Below are 10,922 nucleotides of genomic sequence, written 5' to 3' on the forward strand. Positions count from 1 at the left end.
TTCAGTTGGAGAAAATAATATGAAAGCAACGCTGTATAGTATTGAAACCAAGATTTTCCACCAAGTCCTATGGAAGTATTGTGCCACTTCAAAAATTCACATAACTAGAAAGCATAGTGAACAACAGGAACATTTATTTGGGGCATGTTTGTGTAAGTAAAGGGCAAAAGATTGTATTTGTGAATGCTTAGAACTAACTAGTTTGTTGGTCTATTTTGGTGTTAGGAGGTTTTTTTTCCCTAGATCTTTTGCTTCTGCATTTTAAAAACGCAAAATGTCTGAAGTTAAGCAGAGGAGAAAAGCTACTTCTTCATCGAAGACCAATGAAGGTTCACCAAAGGTTGAGAAGCACAGCAACTGTGGGAGACTGGCAAGTCCCAGGCCCCATAATAGCAGGAGTTCCTTTTGGATGGACTCACGGACAGCCTTAAGCATAATTTCCCTTGCTGTTTGCCTGGTGCTGACCTGGTAGGTAACCTTCTAAAGTGGATTTCAGCACTTCTGTATTCTGTACTGTATTCAGTCATGGGTTCTATGATTAGTTACGTTTCAATATACCATTTGGGTTAAGTGACGATGGAAATGTTACAACTGGAAGGATCAGGCAAAGCAGAGCAGTATTCACCTGAGCAGAAACAGTGAGGGTTTATACAAGCTGGATCGGTTCTATTGTGTTGAAAGTTTAAAAGGTGCCTTGCTCATGAATTGTAAATACCTGCTTTGGAGACTCCGTGGAAGTGTGAAGAGCAACTTAATCCGACAATAGGTACAACAAGGCTCATTTGGCAGGTAATAAATAATTCAAGAGCAGAAGTGGAGTTTTTCTGTAAATAATTTGCTCAGCAGCGTGCCAAATTGTTCATCAGATGGAGTCTTCAAGTAAAGGTTAAATATCTTTGTAAAAGATGTTTTAGAATATATTAGTGGCATCAGAAACTGAGCTTCATGCAGAAATGATACGATGAACTTCTCAGAACTGTACTGCAAGAAATTAATTCAGCTTAGTCCACTCTAGACATCGAGGTAAAATTTGTTCTCATTTTAATATTGCCCAGATTTCATTATCTAAATATTTGAGGAACAGAACAACATAGCAGAAGCATTGTTAATAATTTTAGTCTACTTACTCTTTGATGTATATCTGGTTATGTCTGGTTTGGATTACTCTATAAGATATCATTTTAGCTTTTATTGTCTAAATTAATCTGTATAGACTGTTGTAAATGTTTTTAAACTTATAATTGCTATGTAATATACTAATATCGATATATTAAAGCACAAGTATTTTAAATAAACTCTATTGTCTACAATAAACCATGTTTGGGGATTAAGAAGCATCTAGCAAAATCAAAGGAGGTTTTTCGCTTTGTTTTCTTATTTCTGTTTTAACTGGGAAAAATGTTTACAGCTCAGAAAGTTCTCAAGTTCACAGAAAATCAATCTTGTATGTATATAAAGTACAGGACTGAGATCTGTACTGCCTGTTCAAAGCTAGCATCACTTTAACAGTAGCTACACAACCTTTACGTATGAGAGGCACCATAAATTCTTGTGTGGTTACAATTAAACAACACTAAATTTAAACCAGCCTTTCTATATTCAAGGACTTCTATGTAGGATTACTTGATGCTTTGCAAGAAAGTCCAAACTATTTTTATTTCCATCAGTTAAATAATATTTTATCACTAAAATACATTGCCTTCCTTGTGAAGCAAGATGCAATGGCCTCCCTGTTTCAGTACTGTTACCAGGTGTTTATCCTGTTTGAATGGCATACTGTGTAAATATGAAGCACCTCTATGGATGTGTCCTTATTTTTCTACCTCTGTTTAGAAGATAATTCCTGTATGAAGACAACAGGTCAATTTAATTAAACCCTAATATTATTTCCTTTCATGAATTGATCTGGCAAATTCTGTGAGCACAAACTGCTGCAGTAATAGCTTGTTGTGAATTGGGTCCTGGAACACTTAATATTTGCTAATTATGTAGTTACATTTACTATCTGTGTATTTGAAATTTGCAGGTTCCTATTTCAGCAGTCAAGTCAGTTTGCTGATATGGAAAAAAAGTACAACTTCTTACAGCAAGAAGCTGAAAAATTCCTGAATGTGGAAAATAAAGTGAACCTCATTTCTGAGAAGGTAATTGTTAACATCTTAATCAGATAATCTCTGGGGAACACTTCATTGCTTTACTTTGTTGTCATTTAGTTATATTTAACTGGCTGGTTTAAAATACCTTTTTTTATTCAAACACGTGGCTAAAGGTGTCAATCCATACCATTGTTCAAGTATGTTAATATAGTGGTTGTATCTCAGTATTACTTTCTAAGATGCTAAACTATTTTAAAAAGACCTTACATTTATGCAAATACTTCATTTTACCTGTACTGCTCTGTGTATAATTCCAATATACATTAATTTTAAGAAAATTTATGAGCATTTTTATGTAGGAGACCTGTTCTGGTAATACAAAAGACATAATGATGATTTTTTTTTTTCATTGCTGTTTTCTTATCTATGACTGACACTGTCAAGTAGAAGACCTGGGCTGGCTGCCCCTGTATCTTAGAGATAATGATGGGAGTACAGCATGGCTTGTCAGTGATGTTGTTTTAGCACTGATCTCATAACGATGTCATTTATACATGATCTAATTTGGTTATTTATACACTACACTTCAGATTGCAAAATGTTGCATGGGATAAGTAAGCTGATAAATTATAAAAAATAAAACCAAAGAAAAACCCCAAATCAAGCAACCAACCCAAACCCACCATGGAAAATAGGGGATTGACAAGAAAGAAAATGGCATGTATTCTGTAGAAACTCTATAACAAACATACCCTTTTCTGTGACACTTTCGTGCTAGGTTAGTCAACAACATTTTAAAGGTGAAATACGACAACAGATCATATAGGAGCCTTGTAACAAGTGTCCTCTGAAGGATTTGATTTCATTTTTTGTTAAAACGACTGCACCTGGTTTTCTATTCTTTTGTTAAGTAGACGTGGATATTTGTTTTGTGTTACAAATGCAGCTTGAGTCTTCTGAAAGTATCCTACAAGAAGCTGCCTCATCCATTTCTGTGATGCCTGAGTTTGAGCAGGAAGTATCTTCTCTTCATAACATCATAAAGGATATTCAGAGCAATGAACAGACTCTCTCTAGAAAGATGCAGAGCATTAATGAGAAGTTCCAAAATGTTACAAATTCCTGGAGAAGAAACTTGGATGAAATGAACACAAACACTAGTGGCTTAAAGTCGGAAGCAAAGTTCATACATACAGAAGTTACTTCCCAAATTAATGAAGTTGACCAAGAAATTAAATCCCTTTCAGAAAGAGTAAAGGATTTGGAGGACAGTACAGCCAGAAATATTAAAACACTAAAGAGGCAAGAAGATGATGAATTCTCTAGAGTTGAACAGAAGTTGGGCTTATATGCAAAGGCAGTCGAAAAGCTAGAAGAACAACAGAATAGTCTGGTAGCCAAGGACATGGACCTGAATCGGAAACTTGCAAACTATGAACCTAAAATTGAGGAGTGCAAGACCCATTTGCCTACAGTTGAAAATGCTATTCACTCTATTCTTAGATTTTCAAGTGAATTGCTAGGTATGGAGAAAAAGATAGAGGACATGACAACACAGCTATACACTGTGGAAAATGATGTGTTGAAAACGGTTTCGGACACGGTGGCAGTGCAAAAGGCTCTCGAAGGCATGCAGCACAATGGCAGCAGATTGAAAGTGCACAATGAATTCATGGCCTTAAAAGAAAGAGTGCACGACATAGAAGTATCTTCAGAAGCAGAAGAAATAACTTTAGAAAGCTATAACTCAGCAAATGGGGATAAGTGAATTTGGACTTTAAGTTTTCAGTGATGAAAGAGCACTTTACTATAAATAATGCGATTCCCAACATTACATTCAGGGTAGCTGAAATATTACCATCAACTTAAATAGGCATTGGATCAGACTGAAAGGCAAAATAATAAGGAGGTTAGAGAGCAAGAAATACAGTGTTGGAGGAGGCAAGGAGTATTTTCTGAAATAAATTAAAATTTTTCAGTTTATTTATTAAAAGATCATCTTTATTAAAATGGAGTTTGAAGCAAAGTGTTTAGATTTAAGAAAAAACAATCCTGAAGACATCAGATTAAAATTTATATTTCATTCTCACTACCTTTGGTATTTACATTTTTTACTTTTTGTATTATTCTGTATGGAATGACTAATTTATCAGTAGGTCTAAGAGATCTGCTTCCTTAAGAAAAGTGCTAACTTAAGAATAGTGCTAATTAATATGCCTGAGAGCTGTTCGCTGAAATTTGGATCTTAGGACCATCATCAATTTGTGTCTACAGACCTACATCGTGGTGATTTCTGAACTCAGGGAAAGAAGTTTCTTAGGAGACTGTGTGAACCCACAAAATTTACTATGTGATCAGGCTGTAGTTAAATTATTCTGATTTTGTACTTCCGTGTATCTCGAACTCTACCGAAACCTTCGTTAAACAGTTAATGCTGCCCAGTCAAGAGACTATTAAACCAGCATTTCTCAATGTTATAAAGTCTTCCAGTTTCATATATTTACTGTCTTATATATAGATTTGTATCTGTTTGCAGTTGCATTCAATAAAATACATTGTAGTGGATTGCCCTTTCCTGGCATGTAATCAAATTCAAACCCAATAGCTCTTCAGAAGAGAGCACGGAATAAATACTGTGGTGTTCAGTGGTCCCTTGCTCTATATGGAAATGGTTTCAAATACTTTTCTCAAGTGTGTTTGTACTTCTTGTACGTTTGGGGAAGGGTGGCTGCATTGCCAGGGGTATGCTTCACAATTTAGTGTCTCTCATCAACCCCTAATGCTACTGAAAGCTGAATGTACACAAGACTGAACTGGAAAGCCTCATCCTCAGAGGGTGAGGTGAAGTTGTGCTGTGAAACCAGCACAACTGTCCATGAACTAAATTTTGGTATTTTAAGCAAACAGTTTAAAAAGTTTAAAATATTTATCTCTTTGTTGATATTTTTACTTCTTGTGTCAAGAAAAGGATGAGTAACTTGAAGCTAACAATAGCCCTCAGAATGTGTTTCAGCGTGTCTGTTTGGTGTTTTGTTCTCTCCCAAGTTCTACACTGATGTATTGGGGCCTGAACAGAATAGTAACATTCTGATCTTTTCCTTTCTTCCTCTCAAATTGGAAAACCAAGAACAAAAATTAGAAATAGCAAATTTAGCCAAAAATCCAACAGTAGTATGAGTTGTTCCCTCACTGACATAGCTTTAACATTCAAGTGATGCTTCTCCCGTAGAGCATTTTGGTGGCTATTTTAAACAAAAGGGAACCATGCCTGATTCCATTGGCTTTTTCTTCTTTGAATGTCATGTTCAAAATACATACTATCATTACCAAAATAAAAACACATCTGTTAATTACAATTTTGGGGTAAGAGAATTTAAAGTAGGCATCTTTCTAAATTGTGGAGGTTCTAAGCTTACTACAAAATTTTCCATTAATCAGATGAAGATTGCATTTGATGACTTCATGTTTTCAGAGGTCATGCTGCAAAATCATGGAATGTTTGTTGTAACAGAAAAAGCAATAACATTTGAATTCAGTATGTGTACTGAAAGGGGAAATAAAAAAAAGGGCTTTGGTTGTGTTGCAACCTAAGTTTATTTCTTACAGGCAGGGTTTGTGCTCTGTTCCCATATCAGATTAAGATGCTTCATTAGAGCATAGCTTTAATTTTGATGTGAAGTGTTAAGCTAGAAATCTTGTCAAATATTTTTATTTGTATCCTTCTAGTGTGAAAAGAATTGGAACTTAATGGAACAGCTGGAAGATCTTCAAATAATTTATCACGTTAAACATCTGCAGGAAGGTATTTACGCAATGAAAACGTGGTCTAGCAGCATCATTAAAAAACAAGAAGAACTGCAGAAGAATTTAACAGCCCTTTTCCATGCAGTTTCACATGTTGAACAGGATGCAGCTTCTGTAGCAAAAAACGTAACTTTGACGGTCGTGACAGTAAAAACTGACCTAAGGCGGATCTCAGGCCTCGTCTCAGATATGACTGCACTGACAGACTCCCTGCGAACACTAGAAGATAAAGTAGAAAAAGGTGAAAAGAAGACAGTAAAAAACATCGGTGACCTCCTTACCAGTAGCATCGACCGAAGTACAGAACTACAAAACTTGGCATCCAGTAACGCAAGAAGAATTGAGCAAATCAAGGCGGTGTTGTCCGAGCTAAGGAGCAATTTCAGCAAGCATTCGGACAGGCTTTTGAATCTTGAAGGTGAGAGAGCGAAAGTTCTGAAGACGGTTACATTTGCAAATGATTTAAAACCCAAGATGTACAAACTTAAAAAGGACTTTGCCACCCTGGAGCCATTAATAAGTGACCTAACGCTGAGAATAGGGAGATTAATGGAGGATGTATTACGGCGGGAGAAGGAAATTGTATTACTCAATGAGAAACTGGCCAATCTAACCAGAGTTCAAACTGAGATCAAAGATGTGAAAGATGAGATAACCAAGATTTCAGACATGAACTGATCACTGTGAAATGCCACTGCCTAAGGAATGGCAAGTGTTTGAGGGCTGTCAACTCTGGTGCTAAGAAGACAGGCAGTATTTAAAGGCTTCATTTAGAAGCACACTGAAACTCTAATTAGATATTTGTCCTCTTCCTTTAAGGAGGACAGAAAAAGTCACAGATTTCAAGGGACAAGCTGTAATGTAAGCAAAAATGTGTCTCTGCACGTATGTGTCTTGCTGAAGGATGACATGCTCTACTTAATGCATTGCTTGTTTTGTACAATAAACCAGTGTTAAAAGCACAGAATGTTGTTCTTACCTTTAGTTTGCTTTCATAAAGCAGGACCCTAGACTGACCGAACTTGAGGTCTCTGTTCCTGCTCCAAGAGGAGTAAGACTGTGGTTTCCAGATAAGAGTTAAACAAGAGTTAGTCAAGCGGCAGTAGCAATTAATATCTGTCTCAATATATTCACTCTCTGAGTTTTATAAACTGTAGTGCTCTCTCCTTTTTTTAAAATAATACTTAAAGAGGTAAATGCCAAGAAGCAAACAATGCCCAGAAATCCCACTGATTCACACATCTAGATAGAATAATTTGCATAAGGTTTCATGTGAGGCTTTATAATTGTGAATCATAATTGCTGTGCAGCACTGCTGTGTCTTTAGAACACAGAACTCTATACAGGAGCAATGCTTTGAAAGACCTACTGACTCCACTGATGGCTTTCTCCTGGTGTATCTGTTCATGAATCCCAACAGTGTGATCCATTATTTCTTAGCCTGTAAAACAGTATAGCAAGCTGCAGAATTAGCAAAGAGAAGCTACTTAGGTTCCAAAAGGTTGGATTGATACGAACCACTGGCAGTATTTCTGTGGAGAAAAGCAAGTCAGGAGATCTGAGGTGTCTGAAAATGTGATAGGCGGTAAATTGAAGCAACAAGGTAACAGGAATGGGTTTAGCAGAGAAAAGTACATTAAGTAGAAATAAAAATTATTACAAAAACCAAATGGGAAATACAGCAAATAAGAAAAACCCTTCAAATGAAGTTACAGCACTGTTCCCATCCTCATTCAGCATTCCGTATCTTTTGGCCTGCTTCATGTTGCTGCTTTTCTCAAGCTCTCTTGCTTTGTTGTCCCTTGAACAATATTAAGTCTTTTGTTTTGACAAATTCCCCTCTTTGGGTTCATTTCTAGCTCCCAATTTTCTTCTGTCCCCTTCCAGTCCACCTGACAGACCACAAGGATATCCCTGACAAAAGACAAGTTTTCCTAGAAAGCATTCACAGATCCTGGTTTTCAACTTGTGCTCCTTTGTGCTTGTCACACAATTCTTAAACCAGCCCCTGAAAATGACCAAATGGCATTTGAAGGAATCAAAGAATATCCAAAAGGATGAGCCATGCTAAAGCATGGGCTGTGTATCATACATGAATATACATTTACACACCCAGCCCATAAGAGTTTGGGATTTACGTAATACATACATCTTGTTTGTATGTTAAAGCCTGGGTTTCACCAAATCCACCGGTCCAGGGGGGACTGCGTGTGTGCAAGCTCATGTTGGGCCTGTCAAGGAGTGCTTGAAACACAGACGTGGCTACCAAAAAAAGAACCCTAGTACAGGGTGTGAGGAAATGATCCTGTGTGTCTGTGCTACGGCCCACATGATTTAGGATGAGAGGGAATGGCCCCAAGTTGTGCCAGGGGAGGCTTAGATTGTGTATGAAGAAAAATTTCTTTACTGAAAGGGTGGTTGGGCATTGGAACAGGCTGCCCAGGGAGGTGGCGGAGTCACCATCCCTTGAGGTGGTCCAAAAATGTATAGACAGGGCACTTTGGAACAGTTTAATGGGCATAGCAGTGGTGTTGGGTCATCTCAGAGGTCTTTTCCAACCGTAGTAGTTCTATGGCTCTGTGCAGTTTACAGTGGATTAATTGCAGCATGGGCTGAAGTCATTTATTTATTCTGCTTTAAGCTTTGTGAATGAATCATTTGTGGTCGGTCAGTAGCCAGTGAAAATCCTGAAAGGCAGAACTGGAGAACCAGTACAGTGCTACCGAGGATTTCTGGCCCCAAATGTGTGTGAGAAAAGCCCAACAATTAGCAAACACAGCCTGCCTACGATGAATAAATCTGCCTTCCACTGTAGAAAGACACAGATTCAGATTTAAAATGAGGAGTTATGCAACCATCATGGCAAGTCATGACAAGAGTAGTTAAGGTAATGGAATGCATCGTGAGAATATCACGATTGCGACTAATGTGAGGTTTACTTATCTCAGCAAAACCTCCACGCACATTTTAATATCCACAACTGAAGTGGAAAGTGCTCCAGGGAAGTCTTGACACAACAAAAAAGTTTTTCCTAGATGAAAAGGACAGAAACTTTGGAGCAGGAACCACAAAGTAAATCGGAACAACTGATTTCACTTTCAACCCCACAATTAATAACCTTCAGATCTTAGAACATGTCTACCAGTGAAAAGTCAAGTATACGTTCTTGTTCATGGTCTCCATGGGAAAGTAAGTACATCACAGAACAAATAATTTTTCTATGTTAATGTATGCAGACCACCCACCCTTCCTTCCCAGGTAGCACAGGTCCAAAGCACAATGATCCTTTCAGAAACGTTGCTACAAGCAGGAGAAAAAAACCCACAGAGCTAAAGTTTACTTTGGGGGGTGGGGGGGAAGTCTGGACTGCAATTTACACACACACTGTCCTCAGAATTAAAGTGAGGAATCAATTAATTCCCCCACAATCTGCACAAGCATCACTTACAAAACTTCACAGGCTCTTCAAACACACACCCCCACAAAGTTTTGAGTGTTGCTTTGTAGTTACAGTGGTGTAAGGACAGAGGCAAAGCTCTTTCTACAGTGGAAAAGACAAGGGAGCAAGTTAGGCGTTTTTCATCAATGTAAAGCAGATCACTGTCGGCCATCTGGTGAGCACCAGCTTGGTAAACTACAACCCCTTACTGCATTTCCAGGGGCACCCAATGCTACTCTCAACAACTGTATGAAGTAATTGGTTCAGGTAATAATGAAAACTACAGCTATGCTACTTAAAACACATCATCCCCTGCAGTCCAACCTGTAGTGATGCTCAGGATGGCTTTGCTTTTACCTTAGTATGCAAGTACAGAACTGGACAATTACATCCAGCAACTCAAGTAGGGAAAAAGCCAAACCAGCCAACCAAAAAACCAAACAGCAACAGTATTCAGTGGTCAGTGATGAAAAATATCACTAGAAAAGTAATCTCAGCATGTTAAAATCTACTTTTAGACACCACACTAGCAGTTCAGCCAAGAAGTTTCTGCTCATGACATCCTTCTCCCACACCAGTTACAAGAATCATATTCTGTAACAAGGCTGCATAGCTACTAAGCTCAGCTCCCAAAAATACTCCTATTTGCTATAAAAAAAAGCAGGATGTTTATTGTTTTCACTGTGAACTACATATTTTCTATGTAGAAATGTAAATGAATTACAGCTATTTGTATTATTACAGCCCATTTTAAAATTATATGCAAGGAACATTTCAGCAAGTATCAGCACATTCAATCTGCAGTACAACCTGATACAAACACAGGGTGTGGATGGAGCTGTTATTCCCAGATTTTTTATACAGACAGGATGCTTTAAACCAGAAAGCTCATCTCAGCTCCAGTAATAGCAAGGCTGTTTTCTCCTTCATAAAACAAAATACACAAGCAGCATATACACAATCCATATTTTGCAATGCACTTTTGGGTTTAGTGACTGGTCTGGAGTTACCCAAGACACACTTGGTTCAAAGAAGCAGCGCTCCTTTTTGATACAAGACTTTCCAGGCAATGAAAGCACAAGTCCATCTAAAGCACTGCAGCTCCCCTGCCCCCATCATCTCAACTTTCGGAAGAAGGAGCCACACATTACACTATAAAGCACAGTTAGCAATGACAAAGTTCACCTTTTAAATGCCTTTGAATACCAGTTTTCCCACTGAAGCATGTCTAAAGTATCAGTGGGTGACCCCATTAAGCAGCAGCATTTTCTATGTTAAACCCTTTCACCTCAAGCATCTGAACAAGCCCATGGCCAAGGGTCAATGAAGCAACACTCCCCACCCCTTATATTTTCCACTGAAACCTGACACCAGGAGTAGCAGTTTCTTTTCCCTTTCTCAGTTACAGAAGGAAAGAACAGACAACTGCCCCTTGCAGTCTTACTGATTTACCTTGATAAAATTATCTGAGCCTCTTCAAAAATGGTAAGTCACAGGTCTGCCTTTGAGCAGTAAGGGAAATGGATTTAAGATTATCTTATTACTGCACATTAAAATGGCTGCACAAATGTGACCCAATTCCA

General features: G+C 37.9%; 2 protein-coding genes across 2 annotated transcripts; both read left to right on the forward strand.

Annotated features, from left to right (window-relative positions):
* Positions 1-274: 274 nt before the first annotated feature.
* On the forward strand, positions 275-3,864 carry IKBIP (IKBKB interacting protein; the record flags this gene model as incomplete). Its single annotated transcript, XM_084262167.1, has 3 exons — positions 275-468; positions 2,027-2,144; positions 3,043-3,864. The coding sequence occupies 3 exons, from the start codon at positions 275-277 to the stop codon at positions 3,862-3,864; spliced, it is 1,134 nt and encodes a 377-aa protein (XP_084118293.1).
* Positions 3,865-5,909: 2,045 nt separating this feature from the next.
* LOC311190378 (inhibitor of nuclear factor kappa-B kinase-interacting protein-like) lies at positions 5,910-6,786 on the forward strand (the record flags this gene model as incomplete). The annotated part of the gene is made up of 1 exon (XM_084262285.1): positions 5,910-6,786. One exon carries the CDS (start codon positions 5,910-5,912, stop codon positions 6,576-6,578), a length of 669 nt encoding a protein of 222 aa, XP_084118411.1. The 3' UTR covers positions 6,579-6,786.
* Positions 6,787-10,922: the final 4,136 nt, after the last annotated feature.

The sequence above is a fragment of the Gallinula chloropus genome (assembly GCF_964237585.1).
Source record: "Gallinula chloropus genome assembly, chromosome: 1".
NCBI lineage: Eukaryota > Metazoa > Chordata > Aves > Gruiformes > Rallidae > Gallinula > Gallinula chloropus.